Below are 23,835 nucleotides of genomic sequence, written 5' to 3' on the forward strand. Positions count from 1 at the left end.
AGCTAATGTTAGAATATCCGAATGCTCTTCGTCCCTTGCATCGTGAATTTCATTCTTGGTCTTTCCAAAATTTGGCTCCTCTTGTTAGGCTCCCCTGTTACCCTGCGAGTGTCCTCATCAACCACCAACCCTTGTGCCTGACCCCCTGCATGACTGCTGCCACAACCATAACCCACTCTTCCGTTCCCAACCGCCCCCTTGCCCCCCGCCACCATGGCCGGCACATCCTCCTCCAACTCTTTCGGCTCAGCGGCAGTTAGGTCCGTCTTCGGAGACATCCTTCCAATACTTTGGGGAACCCGCTTGGCAAGACCGGGCCGCGCCTTGCTCCGACCATGGCGAAACTTGGCAACTGTGACGTTATGGTCTTGGATGTAGAGCCAGCAGGTGTTGGTGACGTGAACTATGGGCTTTGCTATGGGAAGCTAAATCCATTCGTGCTGGTGGTTGCTGCTGACCACTGGGCGTTGCGGGCCAGTCAGTGATATGGAGGTGGTTGATTTTTCGTTGGTGCATTGGAGGCTGACGGCGTCGCTGGCAAAAGACGACTGGACAGTCGAACTGCAGGAGCTTACGGGAGATGGACCCTTGCCGTCGGTTCCTTGCTGGCACTCCTCTCCCAAAAAAAAAAAAAAAAAAAAAAAAAAAAAAAAAAAAAGCAGTCGATTGGGACTGAGTGACGATGTGGCTGACTATACCTGACCAAAGACTGCAGAGGATCAGCTGCCAACACTGTCAACATTTTCAAGCTATCTGCGAACTGAAGTGCCAAACGCGAATCTGAATGTCCATGGTCCGATCAAATGAAGTAGGCACACCGAAGGCAATACCAGAGAGCCGTTGATATGCGAATAGCTCCCGAAAGTCTAATGGCGAGCCGCAGTGACAGGGCTGGGCGGCTCAAAACGATGGCTGCTGATCCCCACCTAGGCTCTTTTTAGAACATCGGGTAGAATATCAAATATTGCGATGGACACGACCCGTGCGGACAACATGATTGGCTGGATGGAGAGGAGGACGAGTGTTGGCCATCTCGGACCTGGACTGCACGGGCAGTCGAAGAGGGACCACGGCCATGTTTATAGAGCGTCATCTGAGGACATCTGAAGCAGACGGGACTGAATAAGGCAGAGGGCGGAGAGGAGGCGGGCCGGCGGTAACCAAGCAGCGTCCTTGGTCTTTGGTCCGCCCGTCCGCCCGTCCGCTTCGGTCTCGCCGCTCGGGGTCTCTTTTTCGTTTGGGCCTGAATGACATCTCTAGCGACCTTCTGACAGCTGCCGGCGCGCCCTGGCGTCCCGGGATCAAGCACAAGCAATCTCAGTGGCCCTGGCTGCGAACAGCAGTCCGTCTTTCACGCACTGCGACCCGCGCGCCCGCACCCGCTCGCCGTCTTGTTCTTGTCTGGTCTTCCATTGTCGAAGCGGCTCCGTCGGCGACCTGGCGCATCGCGGTGAGATGGGCCAGAATTTCTCGACGTGGCCAGCAATTGTGCGCCCGTTGATGAGATGAGAATCCGGTGGGAGCCGAGCGCCCCCCGAATAGGTGGGAGCAGAGCGCACTGTGGTACATGGTATGTCATCTTCGGGGCGGCTGCGCGGATGAGCGAGAGGCCGACCACATCTCAAGCCATGCAGGGCCTTCCTCGTCCTTGAACCTCGCAAAACCCCTTCTTTAAACATTCGCCTCGCCTCCCCGCCTTGTCTTTGTACCGCTTCTCCAAACATGCCCCAAGACAACGCCAGCGCCGAACTGTCGCGCTTCGACTCGTACCAATATCCAGCCGCGCACCTCGGCCACCTCACGGCCAACCAGGAGTCTGCCCTTGACAAGTTCAAGGAGCTGTGCAAAGATGCCGGATACTACCGTCCCGCCGGCGTCGACGACAAGAAGATTCCCAGCCATGACGACGAAACGATGCTGTGAGTTTGACGAGTCTCAGTCGCCACGCTTGCTGACGCCTAGCGCAGCCGCTACCTGAGAGCGCGCAAGTTTAGCCCTGCCGACGCTCTCAGGCAATTCAAGGAGACCGAAGACTGGCGCAAGGAGAACCGCCTCGACAACCTCTACGACACGATTGACGTCAAGGAATACGACGAGACGCGCCGCCTGGTGAGTGCCTGAGCTCTGCTCTGCTCTCCTCCCCCGGCCGACGCTGACTGTCTTTATAGTATCCGCAATGGACTGGCCGCCGCGACAAGCGGGGCATCCCCGTCTACCTCTTTGAAGTCGCCCACCTCAACTCCAAAAACATTGCCGCGTACGAGGCCAGCCAGAAAAAGGCCGATGGCGGCAACACCACAAAGGACCGCAAAGTCCCCGGCAAGCTGCTCCGCCTGTTTGCCCTTTACGAAAACCTCACCCGCTTCGTCATGCCCCTGTGTTCGGCCATGCCAGACCGGGGCCACCCCGAGACGCCCATCTCGCAGAGCAACAACATTGTCGACATTTCCAAGGTCGGCCTGAAGCAGTTTTGGAACCTCAAGAGCCATATGCAAGACGCCTCGCAATTGGCAACAGCACATTACCCCGAGACCCTGGACCGGATATTCATCATTGGCGCGCCAGCCTTTTTCCCCACCGTCTGGAGCTGGATCAAGCGGTGGTTTGACCCCATTACCGTCTCCAAAATCTTTATCCTCACAAACTCCAACATGAAAGAGACGCTGGAAAAATACATTGACCCCGAAAATATTCCCAAGCGATACGGTGGCAAGCTGGACTATGACTTCGGCCAGCTGCCCAACTTGGAGCCGAGCATTGCCGAGCGTTTGGAGTTTATCAATTCGGCAAAGCAGGATGGCAAGGACACATTTCCCACGGGCCCCATCAAGTGGGAAGAGACGTCGGACGGCCTGATCCAGGCCATTGCAGTGGGTAGCGAGGGTGGTCAACCTCGCCGCCAAGTCGTTGCCTCGTTGCACGCGCCCAACACGAGTCTCAAGGCGATGCACGGCTCGGCCGTCGCGGGTGCCACGCCCTTGATTGAAAAGCGCGATCCCATGGAAACGACGACGGGAACGTATACGCAGCCAGCGGTCGATCCGAATGCTGAACTCGTCGAGACGCCTCCGAGCGACTCGCCGCGGTCCGGCAACAGCGCAATCAACCTTCCCGACCGCACGGTAGAAGCCAGGACAGGCACTTCGGAGGCCCGCCTCGCTGGACAAAACGGTACGCACGCAGAGGGCCAGCTCGCAGATGGAACGCCGCACGACGCCGTCAATGACCACGGACACGGTGACAAGACGGTGACGATGGAACCCAACACGGTTGGACAGGCGGCCAAGGATGTGCCCGAGACCAAGACGTGTGAGCAAGGCAAGCGCAAGAGCCTTGTCGACCAAGCAAAGGAGACGGCCGAGACGGTGGCTGCGAGCGTAGGACTCGTCAATGGCAAAAAGGAGGGCGAGGACGCTGAAAACACGGCTGCCGCGGCAGAGGATGAGCGTGTGGATAAGATGCAGGACAAGCAGGTGGAGGGCTACCTGCGGGAGCAGACGACGTCAAAGGCTTGATTGCAATATTTTTTTAAAGTTTTTTTTTTCCTTTTTTCTTTTTTTCTTTTTTTCTTTTTTTTTTTTTTGCTCTCGGTATTTCATGGATACCTATGGTAGAGCACGGGAAGGGATTACAACGGTGTCTCGAATTTCATTGGCGGACGACGGACGGGGCTCACATGCGAAACCGGCATCGCATCTTCAACTAGCACAGCTAGACGTTTTTACACAATTCACACTTTTTTCGTCGTCTTGCATTTGACGGATTCGGGGTAGAGAGAAGAGGGATCGAGCAGTTCAAAAGGATGGATGGATTGGTGTGGTGCCATGATGATAATTGAAGCCGATCAGGAGCTCCCGTTGGTCGGTCAGTCAACGGCCTGCATTGGATCACATCACGCGGAACCAAGTCCATGAGGTAAGTAAGGTAGGTAAGGTACCTTACATGAGCCTGAACCATAAGGTCATGATGGCAACCAATTGAACCCAGCACAAGGTACTCTCCCCCTCTCTCCCGACGTCACCTCAACCTCACCTCTCCTCTCCTCTCCTCTCCCCTCCTCTCCTCTCCTCTCCTCTTCATCCACCTCTCCCAGCCTCCCGCTTTGCTTGCCTTGTTGGCTTGGCTGCTGCTGCCCACCTACACCTTACAACCGCAGCCATCCGCCGCCGGCATTCATCGGGCTAGCTGAATCATCGTCATCCTCGTCCCCGTCCGTCGTCGCAGGTAGAGCTAGCTGCTGTTCCTCTTGTCGCCCTTGCTCGCTACTCGCTCTTGCGTTGCTCCTCGACCACGCGCCCGCCCCAATCTTCTACTAGTTTACGTGACCTCGCTGCCCCGCTGCTGTCCACGTCTTCGTCTCCCCGCCTCCGCCGCCGCCGAGGTATTTACTCTCCCGCCCGCTCGCATGGCTACGCTCGCCCACTGTGCCTACTGCTTCGAGAGCCTGAGCGCCAGCCTCGAAAAGCGCCAGCCGCTGAGCCTAGCCCAAGTCGAAGAGCTATGGGAGAAATACACGTCATCAACCGGTGGTGGTCAGACAGGTGAAGGCGAAGATGAAGAAGAAGAGGGCGACGACGATCTGGATCATGAGGATGAAGACATGACGGACGAGCACCCCACCACCGCCGCCGCTGCTGCCCTTAAGCCGCCGCCCGCCATCAGTCGCCTCGTCGGCGGCGGCAGCCGCACCAACAGCCCCGCATCGGCCTCCGCTTCGACCAACACGTCGTCGTCGTCGATACCGTCGACTTCGACAAGCAGCAGCACCGCGTCGTCGCGCAGCTCGGCGCCCACGGCCGCGTCGTCTCGCTCGTCCATCTTCTCGGCGCTGCGGCGCTCGACGCGGACGGACGATGCCGAACAGCAGCAGCAGCAGCAGCAGGCAATTTCGCCGACGGAGGCGCACCCGCTGTTTGTGACGTGGAATACCGTTAGTCGCGGCGGGAGCAAGAGTCTGCGCGGGTGCATTGGCACGTTTGAGGCGCAGGAGCTGGCCGATGGGCTGAGGAGCTATGCGTTGACTTCGTAAGAACCTCCACCACCACCACCATCACTGCTGCCCCCACACGCCCACCAATCATGCACATTCCCCACACCAACCAACATCCCCCGCTCTCGCTAGAGGGACACGACAACGAGAATAAGAAAAGCTAACACACGCGCCTCAGCGCCTTCGATGACTCACGCTTTCCGCCCATAACCTCACGCGAACTGCCCACGCTCTCGTGCTCCGTAACGCTCCTCACAAACTTCCAACCGGCCAGCTCCGCTCTCTCCTGGGAGCTCGGCCGGCACGGTCTCCGCATCAGCTTCACATACCACGGCCGTCGTTACGGCGCGACCTACCTCCCGGACGTGGCCAAAGAGCAGGGATGGACGAAGGAGGAGACGGTCGTGAGTCTGATGCGCAAGGCGGGGTGGAGCGGACGCAGGGATGACTGGAAGAGTGTGCCGCTGAATGTTGTTACGTATGAGGGGCGGAAGAGTAGTTTGGCGTGGGAGGAGTGGCGGAGGTGGCGCGAGTGGTGTCAGGGGGTTAAGGGGGTGGAGGGACGGAGGGAGATGAATTGATTTGGCGGTTGATAGAGAGAGGGTGGCTGGCTGGCTGGCTGGCTTGCTACTTTAGCTACGTACTTACATAGGTAGCCTCCGGTTGGGAAAAGACTGACCTACCCACTTACCTGCTTACCGCCCTATCATCTCATTACTAACTCTGTCACACGCGTCGAGTCTATCTCCCCACAGCAGTCGTCGTGTCGACTCCATTCCGCTTATCTGCCATGTACGCATAGTATACATGCATACCACAAGCCCAGCCTAGCCCAGCCCACTCCAATCATCCCGCCCGCATTCTACTTTCCCCTCACCGTTTCCTTTCCTTGCCTCCCTACCTCCTCTCTCTCTCTCTCTCTCCCCCACCCCTCCCTCATCAATCATTACATCAGCGTGAAGCACGACGACAGGAGTTGGTTAGCCGTATAAGTAGGTAGGTAGGTAGGTAGATATGTACAGGTACGTACGTACGTATGTACGCCTTGCCTACACGGACGGTAGTATAGCTCACTCATCCATCCGTCATCCTATTCATGCAAACATGCTAGACACACACACGCACAGTCTCTCTCTCTCTCTCTCTCTCTCTCTCTCTCTATCCACACTCCCGTATAAATAGAAAGATAAATAGAAAGAAAAACAAACAAACCCCCACACCAAGAGAAAAAAAAAAAAAAAAAACCAGCAAAGCAGCCGCAGCAGCAGCCTCACGCAGCAATCCACCTCCGTACCTACTACCTCTACCAAGCAAGCCAACACACGCCAACAAATGGACAATGCGCCGAGAAAAAGCCATCTACCCGCATCACACGTCTGAGAGCACTGAGACGGGTGTGTATGTAGCGTGCGTGCGTGCGTGCGTCTCGAGCCCGACCTGTAGGTAAGGACCAATCAGCCTTTTTTTTTTTTTTTTTTCTTTCCCTGTATGGGCTGGATGGGTTTGAAGGAGGGTGGACGCATGTGTGTATATTACGCTGCTGGCTACTCGAGTCGTGCGCAAGGGGGCAAGAGGCATGGTACGCGTAGGTAGTTGGTGGAGTGTGTGAGCGCGTGCGTGGCAGTCTGGTATGATGGTGATGGTGGTGTGGTGTGGTGTTAGATAGACACGTGATGTAGGAGGATGATCCCATTGAGGAAAACTTGATCGGCATGAGGTTGTGAGCATTTTATTAACGTGTCAAACGCCGCCTGTCCGATACGCCCTACCGCGCCCTGCCTGGCTTGCCTTTGTCAAGTCCATTCATTCATTCTCTGCATATGTGGTCGACACCGTACGCGTCCTAATCACGACGCAACCGTCCAAGGCCTGCCCTGGCGTTTGGGTTCGGATTATTCTGCTGTCGGCTCGCATTCCTTTTTCTTTTTCTTTTTCTTTCTTTTTTTTTTTTTCTCCCCTTGGCTTCCTGTGGCCCATTTCCACGTCGTTCTGTACAATCCATTTGCGCATCCATTTGGCTGATGGAAAGACAGCACATTTCTTTTCGAATAGACGCCGCAGAAAAAGTGACGCGGATTGGGAGTGAAAAGAGAAATGTGGAGGAACGTAAGAAACAGACTAGACAAAAGAAGTGGAAGGGAACAAACAATGGGGTGAGTGACAGGCGCCTCAATTCTTCACCCTTCGTCTCCGTGACTCGTTAAACGCCCGCCTTCTCAGGCGGAACGTTGAGGTTCCAGTCGATGGGACCCGCCTCGCCGTACCGCTGCTTGAGCCACTCGTTGGTCTTCTTGAAGTGGCCGCAATCAAACTGTCGTCACAGGCGCCCGTCAGCGAATTTCTATGCATGTGCGGACGAAGGTGTGGTAGCAGCGCGTCCTCAGAGCTCTCTAAGCTGAAATCATGGTTAATGCGCAGTGTCTCGTCACTCGCCATACATCCGCGCGCTCGGTTACGTCGCCGGAGGCGCAAACACAGAGAGCACAGGAAAGCTGGTGTGAAAGAGTGAGGGAGACACGGCGCAACCTCAGCAGTATCTGGATGGCGGATCGGTGTTGTAGAGGATGATCCACCTCATCACCGGACGGGAAGCAAAATGCAGGGAAGGGTCTGGAATAGACTTACAAAGCCTCTCGACGCGCTCAGCGGGCTCGGATGCACGCTCTTCAGCACCAAATGCTTCTGCGCATTGACGCCCTTGACGCGGCCCTGTGCTGGGTTTCCCCACGCCAAAAAGACGACGCCGTTGGAGCGTGTACGATTGACGGTATCGATGACCTTTTGCGTGAAGCGCTCCCAGCCCTTGCCGCTGTGCGAGTTGGCCTCGTGGGCGCGCACAGTCAGACACGTGTTGAGCAGCAGCACGCCACGGTCGGCCCACGGCGTCAGCAGGCCGCCCTTGTTCGGCGGCGCCTCGAACGACGGATAGTCCTTCTTCAGCGCAATATACATGTTCTTGAGCGAGGGAGGCGCGGGTGTTGGCGGCCGCACCGAGAAGCAGAGACCGTGCGCTTGGTTGTGGTTATGGTAGGGGTCTTGCCCGAGGATCACGGCCTTGACTGTGTTGAGAGGCGTGTGGCGCGACCTAGATGAGACGAAGTCAGAGATTGACGGAGATGCATTGGGGGGGGGGCAGGATGGAGGCAGCCTACCAGGAGTAAATGTCTTTTTCGGGCGGGAAAATTGTCTTGCCTGCATCCTTTTCCTTCTTGATGAAGCGCTTCAAGTTAAGAAACTCTGACGACGTGATTTCCTCCTTCAAGTGTGCAAGCCAGCTCTCGTGCAGCGTATCAATCTCCAGCTTCAACAGGTCCTTTTGCTCGTCGGACAGGGTACCTAGCCATTTGTCCTTGTCGAATTTAGAGGCGGGTGCTTTGGCTGGGTCGTTCGATGATGCAGTCGTGGACGTGGAGACGGACTTGGGAGGGCCGAAGAAGGAGGTGATGCTGCCATTGGCCTTGGGCTTCTTGGCTTCGGCGATGACGGCGTCTGCTGCCTTGCGCTTGAGCGACATGATGGAAAGTGGCTTGGATTATTGGTGAGTGACGGTGGACGACGCGGGGCGACGAGCACAGAAACGCGTCGCGCGTAGTCGCGTGAATTGGGGAGTGAAGCTATGGGCACCTTGCGGCGCTGGCGGGTCGACCGCCTGAGAGCCCGAGGTGGATATCAAGATCCATGCCAACGCCTACGTCACAGCTTCAAGATGGGGCAGTCACCACAGAGCATCATATGTGGCATGCTTGGTTGCGGAGTTGGTTGCCAGCTTGTTTGTTGGCATATAATAAAGTCTCATGCCTCTGCTGCTCCTCCACCAAACACCTCACCTTGTCTGCCATCCATCTACCAATTCACACCCCCAACTCTACATCAACTCCACAACAGCCATGTCTGACAACCCGGGCAACTTTGCCAACCGTCCGGCTGAGGAGGTCCGTCGTCTATGCTGTCCCTTGCCTATTCCCATTTACTGATGCAGTCCAGGTCAAGCAGGCGGCGGCCAAGGGCGGCCACGTTGCCCACCACCCAGTATGAACCGCCCTCGCAATATGTCCATCACCACTGACTGTCATCAAGGAGGACTCTGCTCCCGCTGGCCGCAACCCCGATGGAACTTTTATGAAGGGCAGCCACGCGGCCAAGGATGCCGGTCACATTGGAGGCCTGCACGTCCATGGCGAATTGGCAAGTTGAAACGCGCACAACATGTCGATCCGGCTGCTGACTTTACAAGGCTGAGGGCGAGAGCGGACGTCGCGACGATGGCACCTTTGTCAAGGGTAGCGCCGAGGCCAAGGGGGCCGGTCACAAGGGCGGAATCCACTGAGGGCTGTTTTGCATGAACGACTGACGATGCGGTCCACACGGATCAGCCTTTTATGACGAAACGATCAAGAGCATCTCAAGGACAGCTCAAATAGGGAATCAAATGGAGTTTTTGTCTTTTGCATTGACTCCGTCGAACAGCGGCATGAATGTGATGAGACTGGGCTGAGATGACAGGGCTTGCATCGAAGCAAGGACGGCGGCTGGTACGACGTGGACCCGGGCGCTTGGCATGCGACAGTCAGCACGCGGTTTTGTGATGGTGTCGCACTGTCGGCAGCGATGCCATCATGTTGTTGGTTGATGAGAAGGTAGAGAGACGTATGAGTCTAGGAGTGAGTCTAGGAGAAGCGGTTCAGCGGTTCGACGAGGAGCGTGAGGATGGGGGAGTGGTCGAGAGGTGGGAAATTCTGGTTGGCATAAAGGTCAGGGGCCAGGTGGTTGCACGGCGGGGAGAGAGTGAAGAGGTTGGGCTTCGGCTGCTGCGGTGGAATGGCATGACTTTTGGAGGCTGAATAAGCGGGTAGGCCACCACTACCCAGCAATTCGGCTCCGCGCCGCCATGACCCAGACCACTGGGCCGAGCCAGCACACTGGGAATCGCCATTGTCGTGAAAACATGGCCAACAACCTCGTCGAGGTATTCTCCTTTTCCTGTCGTCCCTTTTTCCTTCTGCTTCGTCCGTTGCCATTGCATTCATCTCACGCCCATCACCGCGGCCATCGTGCCATTGATCGTCGTGCTCGTCGTTCCCCGCACTGTTGTTTTCCTGCCCTTTGTCGCACTCGCCCCGCGCTCCCACAACTCGTCTGCTAATATGCCATTGCAAACAGGCCGAGAGCTCTTCGTTGAGACAAGAGACCTGGGAAAGGTAATTCATCGGCTCTCGTCACCTGTTTCGCCGACAAGTGCTGTTGTTGACCCTGTCCAGCAACACTGAATCGGTCCGGGACGACATTTACGACTACATTCGCGAAAACGGGAGAACTTACCATCGTCACGCTGCGGGCTGTCAGTCACCTTCAGTTTCCATCTTTCCTGCCATTTCCACGGCTAACGTTTTGCTGCAGCCTACTTGTACCCAAACGACGAGGTATGGAGACCCAAGTCCCGCCACCTGGCCAATCTGACAGTGTTCCTGCAGCCTGAAAGAGAGCGACTCGAGCTTCAGCATGAGCTGCTCAAAATTCTCTTTGGCATGCGCAACTACTTTGCGCCGCTGCAACATCCGAAAAAGATACTTGGTACCTTCGCCCCACCAAGCGCCCGGCAACTCGGTACTGACATGTGCACCAGACGTCGGCACTGGGACTGGCAAGTGGGCTGTAGAAATTGGTATACACATGACGCGCCCCCACTAATTTTGCTCTGCTGACATTTCTAGCAAACGAATTTCCAGACTGCGAGGTACGAGCGGCGCTTCGGTGGCCGAAACAGTCGCTAATCTTGCTGCAGGTAACGGGCACAGACTTGTCTCCTATACAGCCAGAATGTTGGTATCGCTTTGTGTGCGAAGTTCCCGTCTAACAAAATTCAGGGGTGCCGGAGAATGTGCAATTCATCATTGATGACGCAGCAGAGGACGACTGGTTGATCCAACCCGACACGTACGACTACATCCACACGAGAATGTTGCTGGGATGCTTTGAGGACTTTCGAGACGTGATTCACAAGTCGTATCGATACCTGAAACCTGGAGGCTGGATGGAATCGCAAGAAGTATACCCGACGCTGTATTGTGACGACGGAACCATGAGCAACGACTTTCCATTCATGGAGTGGACTCGCACGCAAGACAGCGCAGCCATGAACATTGGGCGGCCTCTTCGGATTGCCAATAAATTGAAGCGATGGTACGAGCAACAAGGCTTCGTCGACGTTCACGAAGAAGTATTCAAACTTCCCATCAACCCCTGGCCCAAGGATCCTCAACTTAAGATGCTGGGCCGCTTCAACGAAAATGGTTTGCTCGAAGGCCTCCAAGCATTTACACTTGCGTGGTTTCATCGGGGCCTTGGCTGGACAAAGGAAGAGATTGAAGTCTACCTCGTCCAAGTGCGAAAAGCCATCTCCGACCGCAACGTGCACGCCTATCACAAAGTGTAAGCCATGACCAAATCATTCACATGAGCCTTGCCCGCCGTCGGCGTCCCAAGCGCTTCCGAGACTGACGCCACGCTCTTGGGCCAGCGTGGGTCAGCCTTTGCCGCCTCCAGACCATTTTTCGCTAACTCCGCGGCTCAACACAGGTACGTCGTTTGGGGCCGCAAGCCCCAGACTTGGGAATCGGGAGCGAGGACTGCAGCTGCGCCGGCTGACTCACGCGCGCCACGGGCATGAGCTTTGTCCTGTGACTAACCCGCGCTCTCATAATGGCGAGACTGCAGGCAGTCTTTCTGTTGACGATGGAACGGCCGTGCCAAAACTCATGATGACGACATGACGACCATTTCCTTTCGACATGTGCATGGCGTTGGAGAAGGCTTGTTTGGAACATTGCTCCGCCATCACGAACCAACGGGGCTGGACAATTTGGTCCGCGGAATTGTGTTCTTGATCTACGTTTTCGGTGGGACCTTTTCCGGTGGACCCTCAACCTCAACTCTTGAGTTTTTCTTGCTTAATCTCAATCAGCGAGCATGTCAGTCCATGAGAGCTGATAGGGGCGGCTTCAAGTCATCTGTTGCTCGAGATGCGCTGTACGGCGGGACGGTAAGCAGAAACGGTCCATATGTCCGCCTTGGACCATGCTGGCGTGTTTTCAACATTATCTTATCAAGCTCCCACCTGGTATTTCGGTTGTCATGAGTTTGTCTCAGTCTCCAGATCTGTTGCGATAGGTCAACTATTCAGAATCACGACAGACATTTCACCTCTACTCTCCTCCCGTAATTTTCTATTCGCGTGGAGACGTCTTGCATTTCAAACAAGACTTGGTTAGGCTGGACCCGAATCATATCCTTCTTGACCATGTTAAGTGGTAAAGGTCAGATTAACGTTTGCCATTGAAAGGTATGGATCCATCCCTGCGTTTCGTTTGCCGCGCTCCGCAATGCACGAGGCAAGATGCTGATGTATTCCACAGACAATTCAGCAAGATTTCGCCATGTCCGAAACACCGCGGTGTTGACAATCATAAACAGCGGTCCAACGTGGTCAACACGTGACATGATGGCCAACCGGGAGGGCCAGTCGACCAGGGTAATCGCTGGGCTGCTCATCGGACAGCAGCGCCCAGAGATAAGGGTTTCCTGCCGCTCCCGTCGAATCCCACGCCAGGGCGGAAGCTAACCGACATCAACGACGAACGGCGTCTCTGGCAACCTCATCGTTGCCTGCATACCTTGCAACCAGGTCTGCTCTCACAAACGGCCACCACGGATCCGCCGTGGATATACTGCCATCACTAGCAGTATTAGGGCCAGCGCTACTCTTTTCTGACCCGGCCGTAAAACGACTCGTTGCGCAGAAAGTCAAACGCCAGTCAAAACAAGGCGCGCTACGCGGCATCCGCTTTTAGTTGCCGGTCGTGATGGCAATGCGTTGACAGCATCGGATCGATTAAAATACTTATCTCAAACTTCGATCCTGAGTCTAAGCGGTCGAAGACCCGTGTACCGCGGAGAAGGACTCTCGAGGCCACTTTGTTGTGGTTGGAAATTGGCTGACTGGAGCAACTGATAAGGTCCCGACACGCTACTGCTCATTGCGCGCAAGGGTGCAAAGGTTGAGCGAAAGATAAGCCTGAATATTTGGAGACGACGTCAACGAGCGCTCGCCGGCAGAAAGGGCATCCCAATCGCTGGACTGGGGGTGGATGGCTCTCCCGCGTTCTTAAGGTACGACGGCTTCTTATCAGTAGTTCCTCTGCACGGACGCCCTCGCCCACTCCGCTCGCCGAATTTTGCTTTTGCTTGCTTTCCAAGAGTGCACGACTTGCACAGCCGGATCTCGTGGCTGCCCGGGGTATTGTGCGACTGAGAAGCCCGCGGACATGCTTCTCTAATGCCATGTGGTAGCTAAACCGGAGATACTTCACTCAGAGACATGAGTCCATCTCGCAACTAAGACACGCTCAGATCATCTATTTAGGCCGGATGCGTGTCCACTTAGTACAGACATTCTCGTCGTCGTCATCGTTGTCCAGCTCTTCCTTTGTGCTGTCAGACCACTGTCCATATTCCCTCCAACAAAGCCAGCAACAGCAGTTCGTGCTGGGAAAAAAACCATGTTCGATCTCACATTGCTATATCGGGCGCCCGCCATCAACCCTCTGACCCAAAAGGCCCGCTCCATCCCTGCGCTCAACCCATTCAACGTCTATGGCCGCGTCTTCTTTTTCTCGTGGTTCGGCTTCATGATTGCCTTTTGGTCGTGGTCAGTACAAAAAACAAACATGGCGTCTTGCCGTTCCAGCACCGCGACACCCCCTGCCCTGTCCCCCTCCGCGTCGCTATCGCTGGGGCGCACGAAGCAAAGCAAAGACTGCCTATCTTTCTGCTTGTCCGCTAACTCCGAGCTTCCCTCGTTAGGTACGCCTTTCCGCCCCTGCTCTCCGACATTATCAAAGCAGACCTCGGCCTCTCACAGGTCGAGATCGCCAACTCAAACATCATCGCCCTGGTTGCCACGTGTGTTGCCCCCGTCCGCCGTCGTCCCTGGCGATTCCTCGAGATATAAAAAAAAAAAAAAAAAAAAAAAAGGCTTGTGTGCTGATCTTCCTCCGCCCCCCACAGACTCCTGGTGCGGCTCGTTGCCGGCACGGCTTGCGATCGATTCGGGCCCCGCTGGACCTTTGCCGGATGCCTTCTGATTGGTGCGGTGCCCACCTTCCTCGCTGGCACCGTTTATAACGCTGCCGGGCTCATGGTGTTGCGTTTTTTCGTCGGCATCCTTGGCGGGAGCTTCGTCCCATGCCAAGTTTGGACCACAGGCTTCTTCGACAAGAATGTAGTCGGCACAGCTAATTCAATCACTGCCGGCCTTGGAAATATGGGCGGGGGGCTGACTTTTTATGCTTCTCCGCGAATATATGAGTCGTTGGTGTCTCATGGTCTGACGAAACACGTCGCCTGGCGCGTGGGCTTCGTTGCTCCAGGGGTTGCAATTACGGGAGTGGCCACTTTGATCCTCGTGCTGTGCCCAGACTGCCCTACAGGCAGGTGGGCAGACCGAAAACTCGCTGCAAATCAAGCCGGAAACGCCGACATCGTCAAGGTGCCAGGGGGCATCAGTGCGACACCAACCCTCACCGTGCCGCGCTCAGGGGCCCACACCCCCTCAGCCTCATCCGAAAAGGAAATCGCCAAACAAGAAAAAGACGTCGAAGCCTCAGCCACGGATATTAACAACCTCTCGAGCTCGACCCTCGAAGCCGCCGCGTCCGAAGTGATCCAAAAACCGACCCTCCGCGAAGCTCTCTCTGTCACCCTCTCCCCCGCCACCGTCGTCCTCGCCGCATGCTACTTCAGCAGTTTCGGCGCCGAGCTAAGCATTAACAGCATCTTGGGAAACTACTACGGCGTCAACTTTCCATCCCTCACCCTCCAAGAGCGAGGCGATTGGGCCTCCATGTTCGGCCTGCTAAACGGCATCTTCCGGCCCCTCGGCGGCGCAGTGTCCGACTTTGCCTACCAGAAAACGGGCGGCAGCCTGTGGGCGAAAAAGCTACTCCTCCACGCATACATCATCCTCATGGGTGTCTTCCTCGTCGTCATCGGCGTGCTGAACCCGAAAGATCAAAGCACCATGTTCGGCCTCATCGCCGGCATGGCGTTTTTCCTCGAAGGCGCCAACGGGCTCAACTTCGCACTCGTGCCGCACGTGCATCCGTTCGCCAACGGCATCGTCAGCGGCGTCACGGGCGCGGCGGGCAATTTGGGCGGTATCGTGTTTGCCATTATTTTCAGGTACCATGGCAAGGACTATGCGTCTGTGTTTTGGATTGTCGGCGTCATTAGTATGGCGATTAGTGCGGCGGTGGCGTGGGTGCAGCCGTTGCCGCGCGGCCAGGTGGGTGGAAGGTAAGCGGTCATGGGACCTTTGGGGATGGTAGGAGAGCGATGGGGCTGTGGGGCTGGCGTGCTTTTTTTCTACAATACCCTTGGTGATTACGCGTTTTGAAAATCGAATCATTTTTCTGTCAGGTTTGGGGGGATGAGATGGGGCAACGGGGCTAGTGCTGGAGTTCAGAGTGGTAGAAAAAAGTCTTGCTTGGATTCAGTCTGTCTGAACAAACATCGCGCTGACCTTGTCGTCTAACACAAAACAACAAACTACACCCTCACTCCTTCGGCTCTCTTTCTACACTTCAAACATGCCTGATCCACCCGCTACCACCACCACCAACAAAATCTCCAAAGACGAGAGCCTGACCCCCCTGGCCAAGACGAAAGAAAGAAAGTTGCGGCCTCTGCGGGAGGCCGGCGACATCGAGGCCGTCAGGGGCAAGACTTCGAGTCCTTCTTCAGCGCCACTGCCAGGCTACATGTACACTCCCCCGCAACCAACTTGACACTAACACAACACTCCACAACAGAAACTAGAAGGGCTGACTCGCCACGTTGAGCCCAAAGAGCAGGTAGAAACGGTCCTGGCGGGACTTATTCAGAGCGAGCTTAGGTGGTGTCGAATGAGTTGAGACATGGAGGGCTTGGGCTGATGATGCGTTTAGCGATGCGCGAAATTGATTTGTCCATGCGCGCGCTTGAGGACGACGGCTTTGATTGAAAGGCTTCGATGGCTGCCCGCGCGGATAAGACGGAGATGGAGGCGGGTGCGACGCGTCGTGGTGGCGAGAAGAGTGGCGCGAGTAGGGTGGGTGGTGGATCGTGGCGTGAGGTCGTGATAGGAGCAGAGGTGTTGAGTCTGGTAAGCAACAAACTGGCGACGAATAACTTAAATCGTCTCATAATAGACTTCTCCATAATTGACCACCCACTGACACGCCGACATCACCCCACCTAACCAGCTGACCGGCCGACCGCCGCGCAGCTGAATCCTTCAGTAATTCGCGCGAGCAGCAGAAAGACCATGCCAAGGTACGTACCTCCGCCTCTACATCGCGCTTTCACTCTCCCAAATGGACCAAGCAAACTGGATAGCTTCACTGTGTCGCGAGACAGGATGTTACCGCCTCAGCTACATCGCTGCAACACCCACATTACTGCATGTTTCTCCCGGTCTGCACGTACCATGTTTATCCCTATGTCCGACGCAATGCTTTCCAGCCCCTTGAAGTGCCTTTGTAACGTTCTCCCAAGCGCGCGCAGCGGAGAACATAGAACATCTCTCCCGGCTTTGCCCCTGTCTCCCGGTCGTACGGGCCGTCGCGAATGCGGTCCCGCGTCTTGTCGACATCAATCTGGCTGAGCGACGACAACGACAGCTTGGAAAATGCCCCAAAGATCCTGGCCAAAAATCGCTTGAAGAAGTCCTCTGCATTGTGTGTAGAGCGATGATGTGAGCCAGCTTGAGCAGTACGTCAATGTGACTAGAGTGAGTTTGCCACCCAGGTTGGCCCATCGCAAGGCATTGTAGACGGCATTAAAGTCTTGATTATTTCAAGCTTCGCCATCTCAAGTAGAAGCTTTTCAGTGTCTTTCGCCGATTCTTCAGGAGATGATGGTGGAGGGGAGCTCAGGGCCGTTGACATGCGTGCTCAAGTTGACAAAGCTGACTTTTCCTTCAGCAGAGGCGGTGCGCTTTTGCAAGTCTTCTGCAGTCAGTTCATGAGGCTTCTCCAGAAATGCTGCCACTGCTCTTACCCTTGAAATAGTCGATTGCCCAGTCTGTTTCTCACTGGCATATGGTGATCTCCTCGTGCATCTTGAAGCCCTTGAATTCAATTCTTGGAAAAGTCACACATACGTCTGTGAGGAGACTTTGCACAACTTTATCTCCTCTGCGAGGCCCTCTAGAGATTTGTTGCCCACTTTCCGCGCATCTGCCAAGATGGCATCTCTCTCCCAGCTCGGCTGAAGCAGCCAGGCTGCCCGTGGAGAGGATTCTTGCAGTGAGTCTTTCGGAAATTCTTCTGATGAGCCGCGGTCCTAAGATCGAAGAACTTTTAGCTTTCTGCTTTTTCTGGGATGGGGTTGAACGTACACCGATGGGATGGCGTTATCCCTCTTCTGGTCGCTGGACATTTTTGCAATGTTCAAGTGTTTGGGTTGATGTAGAATGTATTTTGGGGGATGGGGGACGTGTATCACAAGAGGGATCGATTGAAGGAGGTTGGATGGGTAAAAGTGTGGGTGTGAGTGTGGATTGTGAACTGGCGTGGAAGTATTGTCTAATGAAAGTCGCCACGGCGACGTGAGCCACACAATCATTCACTTTCCCATTTCATAACGACGTTTCGCTACCTGACTCCTTTTTTCCCTCCGTATCTCATCGTATTACTCATGAATACCAGAAAACCCTTCTTCACCGGCTCTCAACTGCTGAAAAATCTTTTTGGACCTACCTTTGTCAACTCACCACAACCCCAGTCTCTTTGCAATCTCCTCCGACAAGATAGACCTCCAATGCTAAGATGAGCCCTCCAACTGTCGGTACTTCCGCATCCTCGCCGAATCCGCCGCCACAAGCTCAACATGAGAGCTCTGAGGTTGCTGCCTCTGCGCGCTCGTCGATGTGGCCGCCTTCTGCTGCACCCCAAGACCCTATACCCGAATCTCCCGAGTCCTCGTCGCCGACCCAGATACTGGATGTGCCTGTCCAAAAGTGGTGTTGGAGGACTTTCCGCGCCTTCGACCGCCTGGCCCCCTTCCGCCCCCTTGGAATGTCCCATTGTGGAGCCCACTTCGCCGCCATCGAGCCCCATCAGTAAACCGGCTACGCTGGTGCTGATTTAATCCCCATAATTCCATGAAAGCACTGTTTCTAAGCTCTCTTGGAGATTGCCAGAGCAGTCGGTTGCGGATGGGGAGTCCCTTGTTGATGAGGAGGCGCCCGCCAACGAAGAGCCGCCCGCCGATGAGAAGCCGACTGTCCACGAGGAGCTTCCCGCGGATGAGCAACTGCAAGCGGATGAGGAGCAGCCTGTCGATGAAGAACCGTCTGCTGACGAGAATTCTTCGAGCGGCGAGGAGTCTTCCGCCGACGAGGAGTTGCCTGCCAAGAAGGAGAAAGGTAGAAAGGGCAAGGTAAATTTACTGGATTGCCTTTCTTATCCATTTCAATGACTGACGTGTTTGCAGCCCACTAAGGCTAGCGACGTTTCAGCAGAAGTAAACATCATAGTCGCCAACAACCAGTTTCCAGCATCCTTGACGAAGTTCCATGACAACAGCCCTACTATTATCCAGTGCTGCCAGCGCATGCTGGCAGAACAAGTCAGCATGACATCCGCGGAGAATTTGAAGGAATTCAAATTCACCGGAGACATCATGCTTTTTCTGTGAAAGATCTTCAGGCTCCCTGGAGTCCGAAACGTGCGGAAGACCATCACGCTGTTTTGCAGCAGCAGTGGACAAAATGAGAGCCCCCAGGGGGTTATCATCGGCGGCCCGAGAAACGAACCATTCAAACTGCAGTCTTGCCTCAACAGCCTCTGATAAAAGCAGCACTTATAAGCGCGGCTCAACAACGCTGAATTCTTGCCTTACAAATTAGCAACACAATTTGCTCATTACTGGTAAGAAATCAAGATGAGCTTGAGGGTTGAAGATCTGGAATATATTGAATTTGTCAAGTTGAACCCAGATACCATCATGCTGAAGAGAGCCAGTCCCCACCGCAACAACGAGCATCTATGTATGGGATGGCTGGTTTTGCAATTCCACCCCAACGCAAGGTCGACAGATGGCATGATTGACGAGGATGAGTACAAGTGTGCACGCTCCAAGATCGCATACAAGATCGGCGCTGGAGAGCACCTCATGTGCTTTGAAGAGACCCTGGGCGCCGAAGTCTTCCTTCTCTTCGCCAAAAGCTGAAAAAGGATGTGAGTCGATTCCCAAATCTTTCAAAAGCTCCGATGTTGACTGTACTAGCTTCGCAAAGGCCACCAACTTGTGACGTTTGCCATCGTCAACAACTTTCTCCTGACAGTTTGCCCAAACCTACCCGAACTCCTAGATCGGCTTCGTCCGGTTCTCCTGCAGCTGGACTACAGGGGTGGCAGTGTTCCGTCTTTCGGATTTGAGGTTCGCGGAGCTTTCAAGGCCAAGCCGCTCTCTTTAGCAACTCTGATGCAGGCTGAAAACCCACGACTTGCCATCAAAGATCGCGCGGATGATGCTGACGAGGATGTTGAGTGATTGAGAGCATTGAGGTGGTTGCGCGGCGAGGAACAGCTGGGAAGAGAAATGGTGTGAGTATCAATCAAGGTTGAAGATACGCTGCGATCCAACGGCAGGGTATGCGGTGCTCATATTCGGGAGACAAACAGGGACATGGGTTATGCAGAGGCAAAGGAGGCAAAGGGAAAGTTGCAGATGACGACAAAAAACGAGTGAACAGAAGCGGAAGCAGTGGGGAGGGAAAGTCCGGAGGGGTATCTGCTTCAGATTTTATTCAGACTGGCAGCAATTAGGACTACTCTCACAATCAGGAATCAAGCACAGCATCGGATGGTGGTAAGAGAGGCAAAGGAATAAGGTAACAGGGAGAAGGCGGGAGAATGGCGTCAGGCGCGGGTCATTGGATATTACACTTGGGTCCTGATGAGAGAAGAGTACAAGCAAAAGTAAAAAGGGACTCTGCGTGCCATCGCATTCTAGATTTGGCTCTTCTGCTAGCAAAAATAGTAAAAGAAGATTCGTCTTGAATACCCCATCATCAGATAATATCCACGTCCTTTGAAACCATCAAAACGCTCTTTCAAATTCAGATCACCCAGTAAAAGAAACATCATTGAAATCACAAACTTGTGCTACTCCCTGTTGCTAAAATTCCGAGACACCTGGTAGACCTTTTCCGCGACGTGGCACATCACCAAAGTATCAACCGCGCTTGTGTGGGCCTTGATCCAGTCCTTGCAAGAACAAGAGCCCCATGGACATTTTATTAAGAGATAAAAACTTTCTTCTTCAACTTCCAACTGATCATCTTTACCAGCACCCTCAAATCGAACGGCTGGATGAATGAAACGTCGTGGACGCTTATGCGGTGACAAAATGGATCATCAATGTCGGTAGGAATCCGCAGAAAAATTGACCCATCAAAGTAGCTTCCGAATCCGAGCACGCATGTACTGGCTGGATTATTTCCGGCTGAGATAGTCTGTTAGCGTGGCATGGAAATCGTTATCCCTGCTTTTCAATAATCATTTTGCGAGGTCTTCCAGCAGAGAAATTTAAAAGTGCCACCTCAATCAGGCGCTTTTAGGGAACACTGTAGTCGATCCACGGAGTGTTGATGACGATCTGTCCGTCGACAATGTCACGGATTGTGACTTAGACCATGATACGGGTATTGGCATCGGTAGTGCAAGCAAATCAGCATTGGTAAGCCATGAGTTGCGACCATTGCAAGTGTGCGGCTTTTTTTTCTTTTTCTTTTTGTTTTTTGTTTTTCTTTTTCTTTTTCTTTCTTTCTTTTTTTTCTTTTGAAGAGAAGCTTGAAGTGACCTGAAAACTCCTTGTTAGGGCCGTTGGATTGAAGTTCAAGTTCAGTCTTTTCAGACTTAATTCTCAGTGCCGGTGGAGCAAACGGTTTAGCATGCTCTGCATGCGTTAGAAGTGATAGGAGGAGCAATTTAAGCTGTATTGTTCTCGTTTCCGAGGACAGTGGCTGACAAATTGAAAGGCCCAATAGCGGTCGATCCACCTGGGGAACACATTCGTGGGTACCTTACTTATCGGCGCCAACTAGGGAGGGTTTGGCCTTGCTGGCCGTGCTTTGCCACAAAGCCCGACCTTGTTCATCAGCTGACCTCTTCATTCACATCCGCGCCTTCTTCTCCACCATAAAGATACATTTTTTGCTCTTACTTACATTTTTGTGGCTAATTTATTCGACGGGCTTACAAGATTTTTTCTTCAGAGTCTCTGGACTAGATTCAGGGGATCGAGCGCTTTTGGGGGACCTGGGAGGTGGATATGGCGTGGAGTCTGGCGATTTTCCCTCCTTCTGCTCCGGTGTATGGAAACCGTCGCCGCTGGAGGGATTCGAGTTCACAGCTTCCGGTTTTTTGCCATCACGAGGCTCAGCCTTTGTACTGGTCTGTATTTCTCTGGAGGATTAGGATGCTCACCAGACGAAACTGGCCTCTTCAAGTACATGAAGACTCATGCCGTTGTCAGTAGTAGCTAGTCATGTCGTCAGATTCAGAAATCCAAACAAGTGAAACATAACTCACAGCACTGCGTCTGCGAGATCTTGGTAGCTAGATATCAACCAATAACCTTCCCAAAGCCCGTAGACGGGATTGCAAGACAAGGCATCCCATGCAAACATGCTCATCATTTTCGTTGTGATTGTATTCCTGAAGCATCTTTGTGTCCGCGTGAGTCCCGATGAAATCTTTGTATGCATGATCTTCGTTTTGCAGCCTGACCTTGATCTGCCTCCACGTGTGGGCAACCTGTATCGCGGAAATGCAGAGCAGGAACTCCGAATTCCGCACTGAAACCTGCAAATGTTGGTGCCGACAGGGAGTTCAAGTAAGCCAGCAACTCGGATGGGATAGCATCAGTGATGAGCGAGTGCGAGCTCTTCTTGTACCCGCTACTTCAGCGCAACAGGGCAACAGTTGTCCGCAGTGACTGAATCTCTGGAATGTCAAATACCTTGTTGGCGAAGAGTAGGAAGTGTCTGGCGAACATCAAGTTTTGCATGGACTCAGTGTCGACCTTTTTCGAGACATCTGGAAGCAGAGCCCGACTGCAATCCACGATGCTCAGCTCGTCATCGTCGTAAAACTTTAAACCGGAGCATGGGAACTTGACTTCGGCGATGCCCTGGCAACTTGGTTGGGTTCAACTGACTGCAGACTCATTAGCGAAAGAAGCAAAGGATTGATATGCTATCGAAACATACTTGCCTTTGACTTTCTTCCCTTCTTTTGGTCACTCTTTGGCGACTCGGGGAGGGGAAGAGACGTCTTTGGACTGGCAGAGCGCGGACGCTTCGACGGGACCGTGGGCCGGCCAACGGCCTACACCCAAGATCATTACTTTCAAGTCACCTCTTGCAATCCAATCACCATCTCTCCCTGGAAGAAAATGTTACCCGGCTTAAGAGAAGATGCAGCAGCATCAGCAGCAGCATCATTAGCAGCAGCCCGTCTCCGACTAGATGGAATCATTTCAGAGGTCCCTTTCACCGACGCCGCCAGAGTTGGCTGACGAGGACATTTTCCCACCTGAAGGCTATTCGAAAGAGGTCGATCAGGTCCAAGCTTGCAGCGAGCTTGGAGTGGCGAACCGGGACGTACAAAATTCCTCCGAGGTTTGTGATGTCCCTCAAGGCAAAAGACTTTCTTGTCAACATGATTCAGATAGGCGAAGTGATCATGTCAGAAACTCGTGGCATCGCTGCATCATTGCACCTGGGAACGCAAGGGAGGGGCCAATCGCTTGTAAAAAGACCTCAAAGAATAACAAGAGTAGTTCTACGTAGCGGATACCTACCGAAAGGCAAACCCGTCCCAGAAGCGCTCCAACGGTGATCTCCCGGCCCCCAAGATCCGCAGCCCAAGTGCGAAGCGGCCAGCTGCCCATGAGCATGACTCGAAGAAGTTCATCAACCTCACGGGCCCGACACCAGCGCCATCCGAGCCTGATGCCGAAAAAGAGACTCAAGTCACAAAGCAGATTGAGGGCACAATACAAGAGATGTTGGAAGTCGCAGAGTCAGCAGGCAAGTCCGGCAAGAGCGCTGAGCTCACGGGCCCAACATGGGTAGACAACAGCTGCCATGTGGATGCGCTGCTGAAGCTTGGCACGATCCTTCGACTCCATGAGCTCGACATCGACGCTCCAACGCAGCTGGGAAGAGCTTTCCGCGCCTTTTCCGAGTTGCCGTTGGATAGCCTGACGTTGGTCACGATCAATGACCTTCGCGACAAGATTCACCACGGCCCATACAACCGTGAGACTGGAACAGAGCCCGGCGAGTCTTTTGCGGCTGCCACTGCTTGGGAAACGATCGCCAAGCAGTTCCCGGACCTGCATCGGGGTAGCCTTGACCGCAGACGACCGCTCCCTAGACGCAGCTGTGAAGGCGAACGACTGCTCCTACGAGGCGTGGCTGTAATGGCAGACTGCTCTCTAGAGGATGTCTGAATGTTTCCTGCACCCACTATGGGGGAATCTAAAACGAGTCGCCATCTTGGACCTCGTAGACCCTGAGTACTTCGATGGCTCGAAGCTTCCCGACCAGACCGGCGCGCACATTGAACGTTTCTTGGGAAAATACCACTTCATTGTCAAAAAGCCCCTCGAGGGCTGTGGCTCGACAGAGTTTGGTTCCGCCCACGCGCTTGCCAGGAGGCCACCGAGGTACATGTTTCTCGGGGGCACTTACCGCACGTCCTTGCCCGGGCATTTTTGGGGTCGCCGCTTTGAGA

The 23,835-nt window shown here is 54.3% G+C and overlaps 8 protein-coding genes across 8 annotated transcripts; 6 read left to right on the forward strand and 2 right to left on the reverse strand.

Annotated features, from left to right (window-relative positions):
* Positions 1–1,380: 1,380 nt before the first annotated feature.
* IWZ02DRAFT_143780 (CRAL-TRIO domain-containing protein) lies at positions 1,381–3,613 on the forward strand. The gene is made up of 4 exons (XM_066761804.1): positions 1,381–1,570; positions 1,635–1,919; positions 1,968–2,109; positions 2,169–3,613. Exons 1-4 carry the CDS (start codon positions 1,506–1,508, stop codon positions 3,513–3,515), a joined length of 1,839 nt encoding a protein of 612 aa, XP_066626578.1. The 5' UTR covers positions 1,381–1,505; the 3' UTR covers positions 3,516–3,613.
* A 792-nt stretch (positions 3,614–4,405) lies between these two features.
* On the forward strand, positions 4,406–5,571 carry IWZ02DRAFT_370961 (AMMECR1 domain-containing protein; the record flags this gene model as incomplete). The annotated part of the gene is made up of 3 exons (XM_066764530.1): positions 4,406–4,515; positions 4,684–5,025; positions 5,169–5,571. 3 exons carry the CDS (start codon positions 4,406–4,408, stop codon positions 5,569–5,571), a joined length of 855 nt encoding a protein of 284 aa, XP_066626579.1.
* Positions 5,572–6,947: 1,376 nt separating this feature from the next.
* Positions 6,948–8,597, reverse strand: IWZ02DRAFT_143805 (uracil-DNA glycosylase-like protein). Its single transcript, XM_066761805.1, has 3 exons — positions 8,143–8,597; positions 7,616–8,075; positions 6,948–7,301 (listed from the first exon to the last, which is right to left on the reverse strand). The coding sequence occupies exons 1-3, from the start codon at positions 8,502–8,504 to the stop codon at positions 7,191–7,193; spliced, it is 933 nt and encodes a 310-aa protein (XP_066626580.1). The 5' UTR covers positions 8,505–8,597; the 3' UTR covers positions 6,948–7,190.
* A 283-nt stretch (positions 8,598–8,880) lies between these two features.
* IWZ02DRAFT_354458 (uncharacterized protein) lies at positions 8,881–9,317 on the forward strand (the record flags this gene model as incomplete). The annotated part of the gene is made up of 4 exons (XM_066764275.1): positions 8,881–8,926; positions 8,970–9,019; positions 9,068–9,160; positions 9,225–9,317. Coding segments are annotated over 4 exons (282 nt in total), but the record flags the coding sequence as incomplete, so codon positions are not given.
* An 817-nt stretch (positions 9,318–10,134) lies between these two features.
* Positions 10,135–11,657, forward strand: IWZ02DRAFT_467818 (S-adenosyl-L-methionine-dependent methyltransferase; the record flags this gene model as incomplete). Its single annotated transcript, XM_066768590.1, has 9 exons — positions 10,135–10,205; positions 10,249–10,328; positions 10,388–10,410; positions 10,462–10,561; positions 10,614–10,652; positions 10,702–10,724; positions 10,773–10,809; positions 10,855–11,419; positions 11,567–11,657. 9 exons carry the CDS (start codon positions 10,135–10,137, stop codon positions 11,655–11,657), a joined length of 1,029 nt encoding a protein of 342 aa, XP_066626582.1.
* A 1,403-nt stretch (positions 11,658–13,060) lies between these two features.
* Positions 13,061–15,494, forward strand: IWZ02DRAFT_143953 (major facilitator superfamily domain-containing protein). The gene is made up of 4 exons (XM_066761806.1): positions 13,061–13,156; positions 13,410–13,694; positions 13,850–13,948; positions 14,054–15,494. Exons 2-4 carry the CDS (start codon positions 13,546–13,548, stop codon positions 15,342–15,344), a joined length of 1,539 nt encoding a protein of 512 aa, XP_066626583.1. The 5' UTR covers positions 13,061–13,156; positions 13,410–13,545; the 3' UTR covers positions 15,345–15,494.
* Positions 15,495–15,522: 28 nt separating this feature from the next.
* IWZ02DRAFT_443292 (uncharacterized protein) lies at positions 15,523–16,267 on the reverse strand. Its single transcript, XM_066767012.1, has 2 exons — positions 15,991–16,267; positions 15,523–15,938 (listed from the first exon to the last, which is right to left on the reverse strand). Exons 1-2 carry the CDS (start codon positions 16,241–16,243, stop codon positions 15,859–15,861), a joined length of 333 nt encoding a protein of 110 aa, XP_066626584.1. The 5' UTR covers positions 16,244–16,267; the 3' UTR covers positions 15,523–15,858.
* A 1,647-nt stretch (positions 16,268–17,914) lies between these two features.
* IWZ02DRAFT_430387 (uncharacterized protein) lies at positions 17,915–18,724 on the forward strand (the record flags this gene model as incomplete). Its single annotated transcript, XM_066766062.1, has 3 exons — positions 17,915–18,163; positions 18,209–18,466; positions 18,521–18,724. 3 exons carry the CDS (start codon positions 17,915–17,917, stop codon positions 18,722–18,724), a joined length of 711 nt encoding a protein of 236 aa, XP_066626585.1.
* Positions 18,725–23,835: the final 5,111 nt, after the last annotated feature.

This window comes from Phyllosticta citriasiana, assembly GCF_038021145.1.
Source record: "Phyllosticta citriasiana strain CBS 120426 chromosome Unknown IWZ02scaffold_2, whole genome shotgun sequence".
NCBI classification, from domain to species: Eukaryota; Fungi; Ascomycota; class Dothideomycetes; order Botryosphaeriales; family Phyllostictaceae; genus Phyllosticta; species Phyllosticta citriasiana.

What these genes read in the sequence shown, in the direction of transcription:
- IWZ02DRAFT_143780 (XM_066761804.1), top strand. Translation starts at nt 1,506, where the DNA reads ATGAGAATCCGGTGGGAGCCGAGCGCCCCCCGAATAGGTGGGAGCAGA. An exon ending in AGAGCGCACTGTGGTACATG is followed by an intron (nt 1,571 to 1,634) that starts GTATGTCATCTT and finishes CAAGCCATGCAG; the next exon opens with GGCCTTCCTCGTCCTTGAAC. An exon ending in CATGACGACGAAACGATGCT is followed by an intron (nt 1,920 to 1,967) that starts GTGAGTTTGACG and finishes CGCCTAGCGCAG; the next exon opens with CCGCTACCTGAGAGCGCGCA.
- IWZ02DRAFT_143805 (XM_066761805.1), bottom strand. Translation starts at nt 8,504, where the DNA reads ATGTCGCTCAAGCGCAAGGCAGCAGACGCCGTCATCGCCGAAGCCAAG. An exon ending in GAAAAAGACATTTACTCCTG is followed by an intron (nt 8,076 to 8,142) that starts GTAGGCTGCCTC and finishes CGTCTCATCTAG; the next exon opens with GTCGCGCCACACGCCTCTCA. An exon ending in TGAGCGCGTCGAGAGGCTTT is followed by an intron (nt 7,302 to 7,615) that starts GTAAGTCTATTC and finishes CTGTGACGACAG; the next exon opens with TTTGATTGCGGCCACTTCAA.
- IWZ02DRAFT_143953 (XM_066761806.1), top strand. Translation starts at nt 13,546, where the DNA reads ATGTTCGATCTCACATTGCTATATCGGGCGCCCGCCATCAACCCTCTG. An exon ending in ATGATTGCCTTTTGGTCGTG is followed by an intron (nt 13,695 to 13,849) that starts GTCAGTACAAAA and finishes TTCCCTCGTTAG; the next exon opens with GTACGCCTTTCCGCCCCTGC. An exon ending in ATCATCGCCCTGGTTGCCAC is followed by an intron (nt 13,949 to 14,053) that starts GTGTGTTGCCCC and finishes CGCCCCCCACAG; the next exon opens with ACTCCTGGTGCGGCTCGTTG.
- IWZ02DRAFT_443292 (XM_066767012.1), bottom strand. Translation starts at nt 16,243, where the DNA reads ATGGAGAAGTCTATTATGAGACGATTTAAGTTATTCGTCGCCAGTTTG. An exon ending in CAAATCAATTTCGCGCATCG is followed by an intron (nt 15,939 to 15,990) that starts CTAAACGCATCA and finishes ATTCGACACCAC; the next exon opens with CTAAGCTCGCTCTGAATAAG.